Genomic DNA, 16,768 nt, shown 5'->3' on the forward strand with positions numbered 1-16,768 from the left:
AGGTGTCATGTCAGGGAGCCGAGAGTAGGGGAGGGGGGCCACAGTCCTGCGTGAGATCCCATGCCCAGGACCACTTCCACCAGCCCTTCCTGAAGGGTTTCTGGTTGTCCTTCTTCATTCCAGACCCGATGGCACTTCAGTTGGTAGATGGCCCACACCGCTGCGCTGGGAGGGTCGAGGTGCTTCATCAGCAGCAGTGGGGGACAGTGTGTGACGATGGCTGGGACCTGCAGGATGCCGAGGTGGTGTGCTGGCAGCTGGGCTGTGGGGCGGCAGTGGCAGCCCCAGGCTTCGCTCACTTTGGCCGGGGACGTGATCCCATCTGGCTGGACGAAGTGAACTGCACAGGGACCGAGTCCGCCCTTTCCGAATGCAGGGCCAAGCCGAAAGGAGTTCACAAGTGCCACCACGGAGAAGACGCTGGTGCGGTGTGCTCAGGTAGTTGCTGTTCCTCTGCTGATGAGCTCCTGGGTGGGTACCAACACTGCAGGAGCTCCAGGACCGGTTTTCCTTGCTTATCTCTGATGATGTTCTTTCCACATGGGAATCCTCAAATCTCTGAGTCAAGACAAATGCTGAACATGTGGGGATTCATCCTCCAGCTCACATCCAACACTTGCTTTCTCCATCACTAGGTCTACCACCACAAGGTGACACCTCTCTGTCTTCCCATTTCAGACCCTACTGAGGTCCGGCTGGTGAACGGCTCAAATCGCTGCTCTGGGAGAATTGAGGTGCTGCACAACCAGCGATGGGGAAGCGTGTGTGACGACAACTGGGACCTGGATGATGCAGAAGTAGTGTGCCGGCAGCTGGGCTGTGGGATGGCTGTAGCCGCTCCACCCAGAGCTCAGTTTGGGATGGGGCACGAGCCCATCTGGCTGGACGATGTGAACTGCACCGGCACCGAGGCTGCCCTCTCTGAGTGCAGGGCCAGACCGTGGGGAGAGAGTAACTGCAACCACCGAGAAGATGCCAGCGTGGTGTGCCTGGGTAAGCCACCCCATACCCCATCGTGGTGCAGCTCTGGAAGGAGCAAAATGGGCACATGGATAACTCGGTGGTTAAACACCTCCACTCTGCTCACATTAAGCTTCTTGCCTCTGTATAGGAACCAATTTCAGGTTGTCTGAGAGCAGCAGCTCCCCTTGGCCACCCTGAGGACTTGCTGCCAGAAGAACAAGTGTCTGTCCCCAACCACCACCTTGCTCTCCCCTATAATGGCTTAACTGGTCCCTTGACTCTGCTATGAGCATCCTTTCCTTCTTCATATGTGCATGCTGCTAATGTGGCATGTGTTGTCACTGTACTGTAAAGTCCCTTGAACCTCCCCTCTACCTTGGGTCCATCTTGTCTGGTTGGACCGCCAGGACACCAGCATCTCGTGCCACTTGCGATGCACTGGCCTCCTGCCACCACTCCAGTTGGAGGTGGGTCTCCCATTCAGCCCTGTGTCATGGCTGCCCCCTCCTCATGGGTTTCTTGGGTGCCTGAGGGCACATAAAATGGGATCAGATGCCTATGTTTATGCCAGTGACAGTCTCCACATTACCTTGCAGGTGGCCACCATTTGAGGACCCATATTCTAAGGCATGGGCAAGAAACATATATGTGTTTGACCTCCACGTGTCTTTCATAATTCCAGGACTAGCTCAGCTCCGGCTGGTGAATGGCTCCAGCCGCTGCTCCGGGAGGGTCGAGGTGCTTCATAACCAGCAGTGGGGGACGGTGTGTGACAACGGCTGGGACCTAAACGATGCCGAGGTGGTGTGCCAGCAGATGGGCTGCGGGGTGGCTGTGTCAGCTCCAGGCTCGGCTCATTTTGGGCCAGGGTCCAACCATATCTGGCTGGGTGAAGTTGAGTGCACGGGGGCAGAAGTTACCCTCTCCGAATGCAGGTCCAGGATGGAGGAACCCATTAATTGCCACCATGGGGAAGATGCTGGTGTTGTGTGCTCAGGTAATTTTTTTTTTTTTATTCGAATGACATTATTCAGAGGAGTGTTGGGCTGTGTGGCTGGAAAGGTGGAGGGTGACTTTGCTGGTGGCATGGTCTCCTCTGAGCCTGGGTAGCACCAGACCCCATGGAAGAGCTCAGGTCACTCTTCTGCAGAGGTCTGACCGCCTTGTTCAGTGACTGGTCTTGCTGATGAAACCCTGGGGGTGTGAAGGACCCAAGCAACCTGAGAAATGCTAAGCACAAGAATCTGAGCAAAGCAATGAGAGACGCACAATCAAGTCTTCAAGGGGACGGGAAGAAAGAGGCTTTACTTAGGGACCTAGAGGGTGAGATGTAGAATTTGTTGCAATCCAGAAAACCACCAAAAGCTGCTGGACTGAGAGCAGGGTAGGAAGAAGGGACCCATCATACAAAGATGCCAGTGGTCAGGAAGGGAAGAGTTTTACAAATTCCACTGCTTTTGTCCTTTTCCAGCAAACATGGCTGAATTTTCTCTATTTCAGCAGTTTTCTTATTTTAGTTGACATTAATTAAAGCCTAGCTTTAAATATCCAACATCCCTCCGGTGTTGGGCAATGTGCATTAGTCACTACGAGCAGTGCAGATGTGGAAGGAGACCTCCAAAAAGGGTGTCTGCCTTGTCCCGTTTCAGACCCCCCGGCACTGCGGCTGGTGAACGGCTCAAGCCTCTGTGCTGGGAGAGTTGAAGTGCTCCACCAGCATCAGTGGGGGACCGTGTGCGATGACAGCTGGGATGAAGAGGATGCCGCGGTCGTGTGCCGGCAGCTGGGCTGCGGGATGGTGGTGTCGGCCCCTGGTGCAGCTCAGTTTGGGAAAGGGCGCAATGCCATCTGGCTGGACGATGTGAACTGCACAGGGAAGGAGGACACCCTCTCGGAGTGCCTGGCCAGGCCATGGGGGACACACAACTGTGACCATGGAGAAGATGCCAGTGTGGTGTGCTCAGGTAACGTGGCCACTATTGGTTTGGAAAAGGGTCTGGGCATGCCCCAACCCTGGATAAAATCAAGGTCAGGTTGGATGGGGTTCTGAGCAACTTGATCTAGTTGAAGATGTCCCTGCTTATTGCAAGGGGTTGGACTAGATGACCTAGGGTCTAGAGAACAAGTCTTATGAGGAGCGGCTGAGGCAACTGGGGTTGTTTAGCCTGGAGAAAAGGAGGCTGAGGGGAGACCTTATCGCTCCCTACAACTACCTGAAAAGAGACTGTAATGGGGTGGGTGTTGGTCTCTTCTCCCAAGTAACAAGTGATAGGACAAGAGGAAATGGCTTCAAGTTGCGCCAGGGGAGGTTTAGATTGGATATCAGGAAAAATTTCTTCACCGAAAGGGTTGTCAAGCATTGGAACAGGCTGCCCAGGGAAGTGGTTGAGTCACCATCCTTGGAGGTATTTAAAAGATGTGGTGCTTAGGGACATGGTTTCGTGGTGGCCTTGGCAGTGTTGTGTAATGGTTGGATTCTATGATCTTAAAGGTCTTTTCCAACCTAAATGATTCTATGACCTTTAAAGGTCCCTTCCAACCCAAACCATTCTATGCTGGTGTGATCTCCTTGCTCAAGCTCGGAGGGTGCACGCCTGTGAGTGGCTCGGGAGGCAGAGACAAGGATGTGCACACTGGAGAGTGAAGATGGGCTTTCATTCAGCCCAAGCTGGGTCCTATGTTTGTAGACCCCACTGGAATCATCTTGAGCACCACAGCCAACAATGTCATCTCAGGATGGGCGTTCCCGAGTATGTGCTCAGCACAAGTTGGAGGGGAATGATCCTGACCACAGAAAATATTATGATAAAAACCTTTCAGGAGGAAAAGCTACAGCATGGGGAATATCCTCATGGCTGAACTGGGAAGATGAGGGCCATGGTTAGTGTTGGAAAGACTTGTCCCAGCATCCAGCCTTGCCCTTCTTTTCCCACCTAACTTCGGACAAACCTCAAAGCTTCTGTGGTCCCCTCAAGGCCAGTGGGAACATAGAGGTATCTCCATGTCCTTCTAAGAAGGATGTCTGCGTCCAGTGAGTTATCCAGGACTGGATGTACTTGCTTAGGAGCCACCTGGCCTCAAATGCAGTCTCCTTGGGGAGAGTACCACATGGGTGGTAAATCCCGCAGGCATCTCTGTCTTAACTGGTCACCCAGGCTTCTTTGAGGAGAGAAATGGGTAACCATGGGATGTGGTTTGCAGAAGGGATCATTCTGCAATCGTCCAGCCCTGGTAGGGCCCACCAGGAATAAGCCACTCTGCAGATCGCCCTGGTTGCAGCAGTCAAGAGTGGTGGCACCTTGAATGGCCTTGGCTTCCCCAGCGGTCCACCCTGGAAGCATAGACAGTCATGATACACCAGATGATGCATGAACGTGGGCGTTGAATGGCCATGACCAGTGCAAAGGTGCTACAGCACCGAGGGGACCATGCCTGATGGTGACAGGGTCTTAGCAGAAGCTTTCTTTGTATCTCCTTTCCTGAATCATACGATCACAAAACAATGTAGACTGGAAGGATCTCTGGAGAGGTCTCGTCTAATTTTCCACTCTCTATTAGACCAACTAGACCATGTTGTTCATGGCCTTGACCAGTGAAGATGTGAAAGTCCCCAAGGATCAAGATCCAAATGCCCTCCTCATCTCTGTTACAATATTTAACCAGCCTCATGGGAGAAAAGAGTATTTTCTGCTGCCTAATAGGAATTTGCCATGGTGCACACTGTGCCCATTTCCTCATGTCCTCATTATGTCCGTTTATCTCCTGAATTAGCTCTGGATGAAGAGATGTTTGCTTTCTCTCCACAGGCTATGTTACCGTCAGACCTCCGCAGCCTCTGCCGCTGCTCCCATTGCTGGTTTCGATCATCCTTTCAGTCTTGATGCTGGTCTGCGGGGCTCTTCTGTACCAGAGGAGGAGGCGAATGCAAAACGGGTCTTTTAATTTCCCCCAAGGTGAGCTCTGCTGCGGGTGAAGAGGGCAACGGAGCTTGTAGAAGTAGTGTGTGTTGGAAACGAGTTTTATTCAAAACATTGGTGTCAGCAGAGTTGGGACAGAAGTTTTTTTTTTTCCCGTGGCTTGTGTTGGAAGGAACTTCCTTTTCTGGTTTGACCTCTTCTCTCCCCGTCCTTTTCCCCTTTCTTTCTTTCTTTCCACTCTTCCCCTTTCACTTTGACACCATCTTCCCTGCTGGGTTACAGGCACGCTGGGAGGTGGGACAGCCCTTGAAGCCTCCTCTAACACTGCCTGCGCTTCCTTCTGCTGCCTATGCTGCCTGTACATCAGACTGGAGCTCCGAGCAGAGAATGGCTCTATGGGTTCCTAGCTCCCTGTTGGCAAGGGATGTTCCACCTTTAGCCCAAGGGGTGAGAAAGGACCAGGAATTTTGTCTGTTCCTGAAGTTTCAGGGCTGTGGTAGAGACTCTTGGAAAGTGGGGTTGAGTGGTCGGGATTGCCTGTGTCGAACATCTCCATGTTGTCTTGTTGAATGTCCATCATGTTGATGAAAAGTACTGCGTGGACGAAATGCTGGATCAAGGGTGGTTTCTGCAAAGCAGGCTTCATGTCTGAGTGCTGGCAGGGACGATGGTTGTATGCCCTGTGCTGCCACTGTTGTTGGCCAAGCCAAAGTGATTTGTGCTGTCTCCAATGGAGCAAGCATCCTCAGTCTTGTTAAAAAGGGGAAAATTCAGGTTGTGTGGAGCATACCGTTGACTGAATCACCGTGCTCTGCAGGTTCTGTGCGCATGGAGGAGCTGGTTGTCTCTGACACGTACCTCTTGATGCCGGGAGAAGAGCAAGCAGCAGCCAAGGTGGCTCCTGCTGGGGATGCTGACAACAAGAGAGCTCAGCACAGCCTGTGACCAGCCCAGACCTAAAACTCCAGTGAGGCAGCTCCGTCCCAGCACACAGCTCTTTCACCAAGGGCCCAGGACCACCTCGTCTCTACAGAGCTAGGTCACTACATCCACCACCCATCTCCATGCCCACCTTGGTCAGTTAACCTGAGCAATACAAGGCATGACACATACTGTGCGGCACCAATGGTCTGCACGCAGAAGACATTTGATGTGTAGAAATTTAATTTTTTTTTTTTTTTTTCAAATTTCTCTTTCAAATTTTTTTTTGGTGCATTTTTGAAAATAAAAACATTCTGTAAGACTGGAGCAGTGTTTTAATCTTGGAGGGTTTTTTTCTTCTTTTTTTTATAGCCAGTCAGCGGAGGCTGCAAGGTTTACCCCAAAGTATATGCCAGGGGCTTGTTTCCCTACAGTGGTTAAGTTGAACAGTTTTGCAAACTGCACCTGAAAGCTCAGTTTAGGCCTCACGCAGATATTTATAGAGCCATCTGAGATGCCCTAGTTTTAGGACATTGATATGGGACTGGCAAATGTGACAAAGGACCTACCGCTCAGTAGATGCATCTGTATAGCAGCTAGCAGATTTCACTGATCTCTTCCATCTGCTGTATTCCCAAACACGCTCCTGTGCCTTGTATCCTTGGACATCAGACTCCTGGGTCTTCTCAGAGGTCAGAGGCTTCTTGTGAAGGGCTTGGAGGGCATGGAGGTGCAAGTCAGCCATGCAGAGGAATGCTGGCAGGAGGTTTAAGAAGCTCTGGTCATAGAAATAAGCACTGGGTACCACCGCAGCTCATGCCAACCCAAGTGGTATGGGACTACGAGCAGCTGAGCAGTCCCCTGTGTTGACAGGACGGTCCTGCTCGTGAAGGACCAGGAAAATAGAAAGGTAGTCAACCAGAGGGAAACAGACTGAGCGATGTGATAAATACGGTGGCTGTGGTGGGGGAAAAGCATGAACATCTGCAAGGCAGGGGGGAGAGAGGAAACAGGGGATGCACGCTGGGTCACAGGGGCTTAGAAGATGAAGGTTTGGAGTGCCCTGAGAGGATTGACCAAGCTGGACAACAGAAGATGGTTTGCACAATGTGTGGAAAGCATCTGCCAAGGGAAATGAGGAGTGCACAAAGAGCCCAAACGGGCCAAAAGCTTGGAGAACTAATGAGTAAAAGCTGATCCTACAGTATGCAGGACAATTGCAAAGGAGGACCAGACAAGACTATGGCCAAGTCCATGGCTGTGGTATGTATGGAGGAGTGTTTAAGGCTTGTGGAGGTATTCTCTGAGTAGTAACTCTTTGTGTTAAACTTGTAGTAAGCCTTGCGTGAACATTTCATAGTCCGGTTGATGGTGATGTTGGGAATTTTCATTTAATACCTGCATGGATGTGGGTTGGTCCTGGGCTCTATTGCACTAAAAAGGAGTTGCCTGGGGCACACACTCCTTAGTTTCTGCCACTTTTCCAGGTCCTATGCTTACTTTTCTGCTGTTCCCTCAGTCTGAAGGTCAACGGCACCAGTCTTCCTCGTGCAAGGGGGCTTGGCAGTGGGTTATCAGGGATCCAAGCTTTTTCCTGGGAAGAGTGTGATGTTGATGGGATTTCTTCATCCTCCTCACCTTCTGTTTTCTGATTCACATGTTTTCTGACATACCTTCACACTTTGTTCTTCCCTTATCTGCCCGCAAATCAATATTGCACCCAAACCAACTATATATGGGGCTTTTTCTCTGTGTTGGGTACTTCTTCTTTGTTACTCCTAAAACTGTTTTTGTCCAGATGCAGGCCTGCGAGCTGACGATCGGTGGAGCTGCTAACAGCCTTGGGCTTCCCAGTGCGCCCCATCTCTCATCATCCCATGCCTGTCCCCTACACTGACTTGTGTGTTTCCACTTCTCAAGGCTTCTGCTGTAACATCATCTTTATATTTCTCCCCGGGTTTGAGGGCCCCAAGATACCCCTAGATACACTCCAAGGGCTGCTTCTGGAGGGTGGTAGGGGCTACAGCAGGGCTGGATCCTTCACCCCTTATCCAGTCTCCCAAAGCTATCTCAGCAGGTCTTGTCCCACCAGGCACCCAGGTCCTGGCACCACGACCTGGGGTATGCAACACATGATCCCTTTCGTGCTACAGGAACATCCCTTAGTCAGCTGAAATATACCTTACTTCAGGCACTTTGAGATGAAAACATACATCAGGATTAATAGTTCTGCCTTAGGCCACAAGGACATCCTGTGCTGACCCCTGACTGCCTTGGTCCTGCTCTCTGCTAAAGAACAGGGTAACGGTCATTCCCCTAATGACCCTAATGAGGGTAACGGAGATACACACAGCAGGTTTTGCAGAGGTAGCTTTTCTTTCTTCTCGTTCCTAAAGCTGTGGCCCAGGGTTATGCTCTACCTCAGAAGCACAGTTCCCTTTTCAGCCTTTTCCTGGCATGATTTAGAGGAGTTCAGCTCCAGGGTCCTCCCTTGCATGGCTGGGCGGTCATCTCAGGCTACTGCAGAGCCTCCTGCTCCTTCATCTTCTCTGCAGATGAGCTGTTCTGGACACATCCCTGGGTTGCTTCAGTTTGATGCAACCTGGATATTCGATCAGGGATGCTTGGTTGGCTCTTTGTGGAGGGCTGGGAGGTGAGACGGGAGATCCAGCCACCAATGTGGTGGGACAGGCAGTGCGCCCACCACCCAACATCTCCTTGGGCACTAATTTTGACTCTAAAACCTGTCCATTCTTCAGGTTGTGTTTAAAGCCCATGGAGGCGGCAAGAAAGCGTTAGGAGTGGGGTAAAGCTCTTTTTAAGGGTATAAAAGGGATCTGGGTAGCTGAGCGCATGTGTCTAACGGCAATGAGGGATGCAGGGCACCTTGCAAAAAGGAACTGACACCCATGCACAAGTCTCTGAAGCATCCAAGGTTGAGGTGTGCTGGTCCTACATGCATTTTCCAGTCTGTCCCTGCAGTCCCTTTCAGTGTCCTCTGCAAATGGGCCCTGGGGGTAACTCCAGTCCATGCCCTGCAGCCCCAGGACACTGACACTTCTGACCCATCAGTCACGCTGCCTTCATGTGGTGATAAATAAGGCAACGGCCCTTGCTAACAGAGTTACTTCTTCAGGGGCTATTCATTTTTGTGTCTCTTGAGTATCATTGCAGTGCCGATCCCCCAGGAGGGAGCTCCTTTGGGAGGCCCTTGTGGGAGGTTCAGTATGGAGGACACCAAAGGATGGGAAGATGAAGGTACGGTGAGGGGTGTCAGTGTCTGGGCAGGCAGTGATTTGCTTCGTATCCTCCTCCCCGGTCATGACCATGACACTGAGCACAGCTTAGGTCCCTCTCCAGTACCACCTCCTCCCTGCTGTCAGCCCTGGTGGGGCTGGACTCTGCCCCTGGAGGGTCTGCAAGAGCAGCTAGGACTTCTTGGCTGCCTGTGCCAGATCCAGAACTGCAAGGATCCTCAGGGCCTCTGGGGTGGACCCGAAGGGCTTCCAGGGCATCTGGCAGCCCAAATGTCCAGGGATGGTGCTGGGGAGTCCTACAAGAGGGGGATCAGGTGTTTTGGATAAAAATTTTCAAGCTGTGAGCTTCCTCCATCCCTGTTGGGGCTGATGGATTTTCACCAGCTCAAGTTATTCCGTGGGATCTCTTCTTTACCTTTATCTAGACAGAGTTTGCAACAAATTAATTTATCGTTGAAGGGGAGGATGAGAGATTTTGGATGCTTCAGATCAGCGGAAGATGCTGACATGTGAAGGCCGAGGGGTAGCACAAGATGAGTCTGCATTGCATCGGCCATGGTGGGCTGAACCATGGAGATGCTGGCATGTGCAGACCTCAGTCATTTGCAAAGACCCAGAGTGCTGAAGCGCAGATATCTGTGCTGGGCTGCCATTACAGTCATTGGGAGCAGTCAGCAGATTAAAACGAGCCGCACTAGAAGATCCCGATGGCTTCTCTCATCTTTCATCGCCACCTTGCAGAGAACAGTTCGCAACACTCAGTTCTTGGCACATACGTGATCTCTTTGCTCTCCCTGGAAGGTGCAAGCAAGTTTGAAGACTGCAAGGCAGTCACCGGATAGTGTTTCCAACTGCTTGCCCTCGAATAATAAGGCGATTTTCTGCCATCTAGCTACACATCCATGCAATGCAATGCAAGGAAATTCATGGTGCACCATGTCCGGCTTTGACTGTTTTCGTTTTCCAGTAGGCAGCTGCAAACGAGTACTCTGAAATCATCATCTCCGTGTGCTGCAGCAGCCAAAAAAACTCCAACAAAACGTTGCATATCCTAAGAAGAGCACTGAGAACAAGATAGGGGGGTATAATTTTGCTGCGATATACAATCCTCATTCTTCCACACCTTTTGCAGTGTCTGTAGTGCTGGTCACCACATCTCAGGAAGGGTGTACTGCACATAGAGCAGGTCCAGAGAGTGCACAAAGGGCTGGGAGCTTCTGGAAGCTGCTGCCCCAGGGAGGGTTGCGGAGGCTGATGCTGTCACCTAGTTCAAAGAGAAATTAAGCAAAAGCATGAATTATGCATCTGAAAGTAGATGCTAAAGGGAGCATCCTTAACACAAGAAGTCTAGATGCTGGTAGGTTGGAGGCCATCAGAAGTGGCCTGGTTTGCAAGTTGACCCTGTCTCCTGTGCCACTTATGGTATGGATTGGATTGAACACTTCTCAGATCCAGTGGGAAATATTGTATAACTTATCTTTAGCTCTTACTTTGGAGTTAAAGTAAGAGTTAAAGGTAAGTTATACAGTGATCTCTTGGTCAAATACCTGGTCAAGATGGGTATCTCCCAACCCCAGACTTCCTTCTGTGTCTCTGCTTCACAGAACCCTTAAATATGGGTCTGTGGGAGATGTCAGCAGGGCTTGCAGTCCAAGACTGTCCAAGCAGTGATGCCTGCAAAGCTCTTGCACCCTCCCACCACTGAGAGCATGAACACACAAACCCTCCCTTTTCACTTGCACACAAATGCAGTGAGGGTTACATTTCAAAATGCAGCTGCTGGGATAGCAATGCTGACTGGGCAGGCTCCTTGCCCCATAGCCATGCCTCCAACCCCAGCCTTGGGATGCAAAAACCCACAGGTCATCCCACCTGTGCCATCACAGCCCATCCCGCTGCTTGCAGGTAACAAGACCATTCACTGAAAACCCAAATTATAGTACAAGCATGGGGATGTTTAGCACAAACCTGGGGGTTTGTGGTAAACCATTGCCCACCTCAGAGATCAGTCTATATTCCATGAATTCTCTTAAACTAAGGATGAGAGTCAACACAAAGGGGGGTGCCCGAAACCTGAGCATGTGTGCAGCTTAATGTCAGCAGCTACAGCACGGTTTCTGGACCACCATCCCCTTACTCTTTATATTATGTGATACTCCCAGAATACAGACTGCGCATTTTATACACGCGACGACTTCAGCGATGAGACTTTGGGACAGGCTCCAGCCAGAGCATACTAGTCAACGTACACAGCCCCTCGAAACTCTTTATTTCGGGAGGGGAAAGGAGGCTTCTTGCCCTCTGCAAGCACCCTGGGGATATCTCTCTATAGCAGGGGTTCACCTTTGGATACTTGCAAGATAAGACTCAGCTTTTCCTGAGGATGCAAACCCTCCTTCTGCTGGATCTGCAGCCTGGAGCTGGCTGGGGACCGGGGAGGTGGGGATGAAATGGGGCAGACGCAGCTGGGAATGGGGGTAGCCTCCTAGCAGACATGGCTTGGGTGCTGGGGGGGGGACCACTTAAATCACTTAAAACCAGAGGGCAAAATCCCGGAGACAGCAGGGAGGAGGGGTCAGTGCAGGAGGAGGGATGAGTGCCGGGCAAACACCAGGCACATTGCTGCAGAGGAGGGAACAAGCCTGCTCTCACCACCCACGGCACCCAGCTCGGCTTGCAGCTCGTACTGGGACGGTCACCTGTCCTAAGGCGTATGTGATGGGCATGGGGTTTTCGGGACGTTGCCTCCTGTCCCTGCACAGCAACTGGGCTGGCTTCGCCACAGCAGGGCTCCTCATCTACCTGGTGTGCCTCTGTGGTGAGTGGCTCTTGCACGGGGAAAGGAGCATCCTAGGAGAAAGAGGGGGGTCCGTGATCTGCAGGAATGGGGGGGACTGGGCTTGCAGATGGATGGGGCAAATCTTCCTTTGACTCATCAGCCTTTAAAAAGGAAGAGAAAGCAGCGGATGGGGAAGGAGACCTCGTTAGCCACGTAATTATCCTGGCCTCTGCGCTGCTGCCCTTGCACAGAGCAGTTGGGAAATGCTTGGAGCCTTACCAATCGGTGACAGTCAAAACCAGAAATTGCTTATTTGTGTTGGCCACATCTTCAGGGCCGGCCGGTTTGTTTACAAAGGGCACAAAGTCCTCCTCCCCCCAGTGCAAACAGGAGCATTTATTCTGCTCTGTGCCCTACAGACATGAAGGCTTTCCAGGAGGGGACCAATTGTGCTGCAAGTGGGATGCCAAGGTGCCTTTCTTATTTTTTTCTGCCTCTGCCTGCCTCATTTTGCATCCCCTTCTCCAGGGGATGCTACAGCCTCTACCCAAACCCCAACCTGGGCATCCCACCACAGCTCAGCCCCTCCAGTGCTTAGTGCCTCAGCCATTAAACACCTCATATTTTCCTTCCTTGCTGTAGTTTCAGCTGGTGCAATGCCCTCCTCTAAGACAGAGCTCCACTTGACTAGGGGCCATGGGCTCATTTGCTGCGCAGGCTCCCTATCACTTCATGCAAATTGCTAATTAAAGCACCAGGTTGCACACAGACAGTCCCCCCTTTCCATCAGATGCCTGGCAGCTACTCCCTACATAGAGTTTCCTGGAGTTTTCAGTCGAGCTGGCAGTGTTTTCCTTTTCATTGATCGGGAATACTAAGCAAAAAAGTATCTTAAGCCCCTTTAAAGATAATTGTCTTTCAAAAAGGGGGTTTGCAGAGCATTTTTCTCTCCTGGACTTGGGTTGTTAGGTTTGTCTTTGAGCCAAAGGAGAATCACATCCGTGGTTCACATAAGCTGCAGCCATTTGCAGAGGCTCTGTCAAGCTCGTGCAAGCAACACAGCCTTTCCCAGCGCTGCTCTTCCGCAGCAGACCCTCTCTGTATCCCTCTTGCAGACCTGGTTGCTTCCCAGCGGGCTCCCCTCCGCCTGTCAGATGGCCCGCACCGCTGTGCCGGCAGGGTCGAGGTCTTCTATGAGAACCAGTGGGGAACGGTGTGCGATGACCACTGGGACCTGAAGGATGCTGGTGTGGTGTGCCGGCAGCTGGGCTGCGGCATGGTGCTGTCAGCCTCCAGGGCCGGGCATTTCAGGGCAGGGTCCGGTCGCATCTGGCTGGATGATGTGAATTGCACGGGGACGGAGGTCGCCCTGTCTTACTGCAGGACGAAGGGCTGGGGAAAGAACAACTGCCACCACGGCGAAGATGCTGGCGTGGTGTGCTCAGGTAATGCCCCATGGAAATTATGGTGCAGGGGGACATGATAAAATGTGGTCTGCAAAGCAATTCCCTCGCAAGGAGTGTTGCCCCCCAGTTTTCCAAAAGCTCCCTGCGGCACAGAGCACCCATGGCCCCAGCAAGGGATGGTTTTGTGGTTTGTCCCATACAAGGGACTGCAGGCTAGGGAACAATTTAGGAATCAGGCTTGGAAACGTTATCTGTGCTAACTCCACCTTCTTGAGATGCTGAATCACCTCTGGGAGATGCGTAGGGACCCCTTGCACATCACGCACCTCCGTGGTGAGCAGGACCCCCACACGACTTGCTTTGGCTGCATGTTTTGGGAGCACCGGGAGGGCTAGACACCCATTGTGTTTTGCAGGCAGACACTGTGAGACGCAGCCTTAGGCAGGGGAGAAAACGGCCGGGAGGAGACTCCCACATTCCTCCTCCCTGTCACCAACAGGAGAGACAGGATGGTTTCCACGCCCTTGCCTCTGGCAAGCTGCAATCACCTAAAGAACACTCTTTTATGACCACAAACTGCGAGGCTCCAAAAGCTTGGAGCTCCAAAAGCTTGGAGCTTTGGTGGCTGATTGAGGTGCAGGCGCTCATGGCAATTGGTAGGTGCTGGAGCCACTGGTGCCAGAATTGTCCCAACAGATGTCGGCACATGGGTGTGCTGAGCCCTCTCGGTTGTCACCTCCTCCTGCAAAGAGGACGTGGTGCCCCGTGAACACCAGGAAAAAAAGCTTTCTGCCTTCTCCTGTCCCACCCATCCTCAGGATCTCCAGCCACAGCTGGAAAGACCACGGGTTGCTGGGACCATGTGGCATCACCCCTGTCCCAGTCCCAAGGTGGCTGCACTTTGGTAACCGCTGGGTGCAGTCAGCAACCGTAGTGGAGTGCAGAATGGTCCTCCAGAAATGAGGGGCAAGGGGGTTTTCATGGTGCAACTCTTGTGCCCTTCGCAGACTCATCCAGCTACCCTAGGTCCGTCCACATTGGTCCTACAGAGCTCCGCCTGGTAAACGGCCCGAACCGCTGCTCTGGGAGAGTAGAGGTGATGCATGACAACCAGTGGGGAACCGTGTGTGATGACGACTGGAGCTTTCCCAATGCCAGAGTGGTGTGCCGGCAGCTGGGCTGCGGGATGGCGGTCTCAGCCTACGGCACAGCTCACTTTGGCCAGGGCTCGGGCCACATTTGGCTGGACAACGTTCAGTGCAGAGGGACCGAAGCTGCCCTGTCCGAATGCCTGGCCAGTCCTTGGGGTGCCAACAACTGTGACCATACAGAAGATGCCAGCGTCGTATGCACAGGTAACATCATGCTTGTAGACCAGGAGGAGAAGTTCAGCGGAGGATGCTCTGCTCCAGGGATTCATACCAGTTTCACAGCTGCAGCCAAGGGCTGGGCAGCAGACACCTGGGTGGGTGACCTTGTCCCATCTCCGACAACACGTCATGCTGGCACTCGTTAGCACACAGGTCCATGAAAGTAAGGAGCAGCAGGTATAATAGGAAGGGAATGATGCCCTTTGGGCAGCACACAAAAAGTGTGCTTGCATGGGCACCAAGGAGAGAGGGGAAGCACTGAGCTGGGTGATAGATGCTCCTAGCAAGGTCCCAACCCACCACACTATGGGGACCAGTAGCCCACAGGCTGTGCAAAGATGAGGGGGGGGGGGTCTGAAGTCTTTTTGAAGAAGGGGCAGTGGCAATGGGGGTCCGCAGAAAGTCTCTCCCTTCGGTGGGCTGCTGCGGCCATGTGAAGGGTTCACGGACAGCCACCAGGGAGGACTAAAAAAAAGGATTGCAGCCGTTTATGGTTTGCTTGTGCTTATGTTGAATGTGCACAGGCTCTGAGGTTGCACGGCTGGTTTTGCCCGCACCTGAGATGTTTAGCCCCAAACTTTAGATATTCCTCAGCCGTTCTTTGTGGACATGGGAACTTCCCCCATGGTGGCAAGAAGAAGCACCTTGGGGGAGACCTGGTCTGACGGTCCTGTTGTGTCTCATGGCACAGGCACAGGCACAGATACGGCCACAGCCACAGCCACCAGCACACCAGCTCATCTGCGCCTGGAGAACGGCCCCAACCGCTGTGCAGGACGCGTGGAGGTGCTCCACAACCATCAATGGGGGACGGTGTGCGACAACAGCTGGAGCATGGCCGAGGCGGTGGTGGTCTGCCGGCAGCTGGGCTGCGGGACGGCCACTTCAGCCCCGGGCTCGGCTCACTTCGGGCAAGGGTCTGGCCGCATCTGGCTGGATAACGTGAATTGCACGGGGAGAGAAGCTGCCCTCTCTGAATGTCAGACCAGGCCATGGGGCTCCAACAGCTGTGACCACCAGAAAGATGCTGGCGTGGTGTGCTCAGGTGATCCACATTGGTTGGGATAAGTACTGTGCAGGTTGGGGTACAAGATCAGCTCAATCACATCCCAGGTAGCCAGGGATAGATGCCTTTACTCCACCCTCATTTAAAAAAATAAAATTAAATTGAGAGAAGGGTATGAATGCCACAGTGGGTGATGCTCTTCCCTGTGTCAGTGCAGGCTGTGAGATCTCAGCATGCTATTAGGATGATTTTGTCTAGGAAGAGCAAACCCTTCTCCTACTTCTCCCCTTTCCAATAGCTCTAGCTGCACAAATCCATTGGGCAATGCCTCCTACCACCTCCCATACTCACTACTGACCCCAGGAACCCCCCATAGTCATTGTTGACCCCAGGAACCCCCCATAGTCATTGTTGACCCCAGGACCCTCCCATAGTCACTATTGACCCCAGAACCCTTTGTCAGACTCCAAGCCCCAAGCTCTGGAGCTGTGACTCCTCCTTATTCACCCCAATGAGAAGCAAATCCCAAGCCAGCCCTGTTGCTGTAGCACCTTTCCCAGGCAGCCGGAGGCTGCACACGCGGAAGGATGCTCTGATTTTCCTGCAGCTTAGCATGTTGCAAAAGCCCAGCTGGAGCCGTGGATGATGGTCAGGCATGAACATGCCCCTTGCTCCCTTCACAGACACGGACACTTCGGAGCAGCGCCCGCTGCGGCTGGTGAACGGCTCGAACAGCTGCCTGGGGAGAGTCGAGGTCTTTCACAACCAGAAGTGGGGGACTGTGTGCGACGATACCTGGGACCTCCAAGACGCCGCCGTCGTGTGCAGGCAGCTGGGCTGCGGGATGGTGCTGTCAGCACCGGGCTCGGCTCATTTTGGGCCAGGGTCAGATCCCATCTGGCTAGATAACGTTCACTGCACTGGGACCGAGTCTACGCTCACTGAGTGTGAGCTGAACAACTGGGGAGAGCACAACTGCGCCCACAGCGAGGATGCTGGTGTGGTGTGCTCAGGTAACACCAGCCTGCAGGGACCGGGACGGGTGAGCCAGGATGGTTGGTGTCCACCCAAGGTGGGGCTTGATGGGTGCTTGAGCTGCTGTTCTACTCCAGGGCTGCGCCAAGCTCTCTGTTGTCTTTTCACTATTCC

The 16,768-nt window shown here is 52.7% G+C and overlaps 1 protein-coding gene across 1 annotated transcript in view; it reads left to right on the forward strand.

The window, feature by feature from the left end:
* The window catches only part of LOC128135765 (deleted in malignant brain tumors 1 protein-like), a 47,618-nt gene that overhangs the window by 9,275 nt on the left and 21,575 nt on the right, over positions 1-16,768 (forward strand). The window contains exons 9-19 of the mRNA XM_052774827.1: positions 124-438; positions 679-993; positions 1,646-1,960; positions 2,613-2,927; positions 4,770-4,916; positions 5,698-5,822; positions 11,600-11,876; positions 12,953-13,282; positions 14,251-14,598; positions 15,305-15,658; positions 16,303-16,632. Of these exons, the coding sequence (XP_052630787.1) occupies positions 124-438; positions 679-993; positions 1,646-1,960; positions 2,613-2,927; positions 4,770-4,916; positions 5,698-5,822; positions 11,600-11,876; positions 12,953-13,282; positions 14,251-14,598; positions 15,305-15,658; positions 16,303-16,632 (3,171 nt within the window). The remainder of the gene's footprint in view (positions 1-123; positions 439-678; positions 994-1,645; positions 1,961-2,612; positions 2,928-4,769; positions 4,917-5,697; positions 5,823-11,599; positions 11,877-12,952; positions 13,283-14,250; positions 14,599-15,304; positions 15,659-16,302; positions 16,633-16,768) is intronic.

The sequence above is a fragment of the Harpia harpyja genome, chromosome 24 (genome assembly GCF_026419915.1).
Source record: "Harpia harpyja isolate bHarHar1 chromosome 24, bHarHar1 primary haplotype, whole genome shotgun sequence".
In the NCBI taxonomy this organism is placed as follows: Eukaryota; Metazoa; Chordata; class Aves; order Accipitriformes; family Accipitridae; genus Harpia; species Harpia harpyja.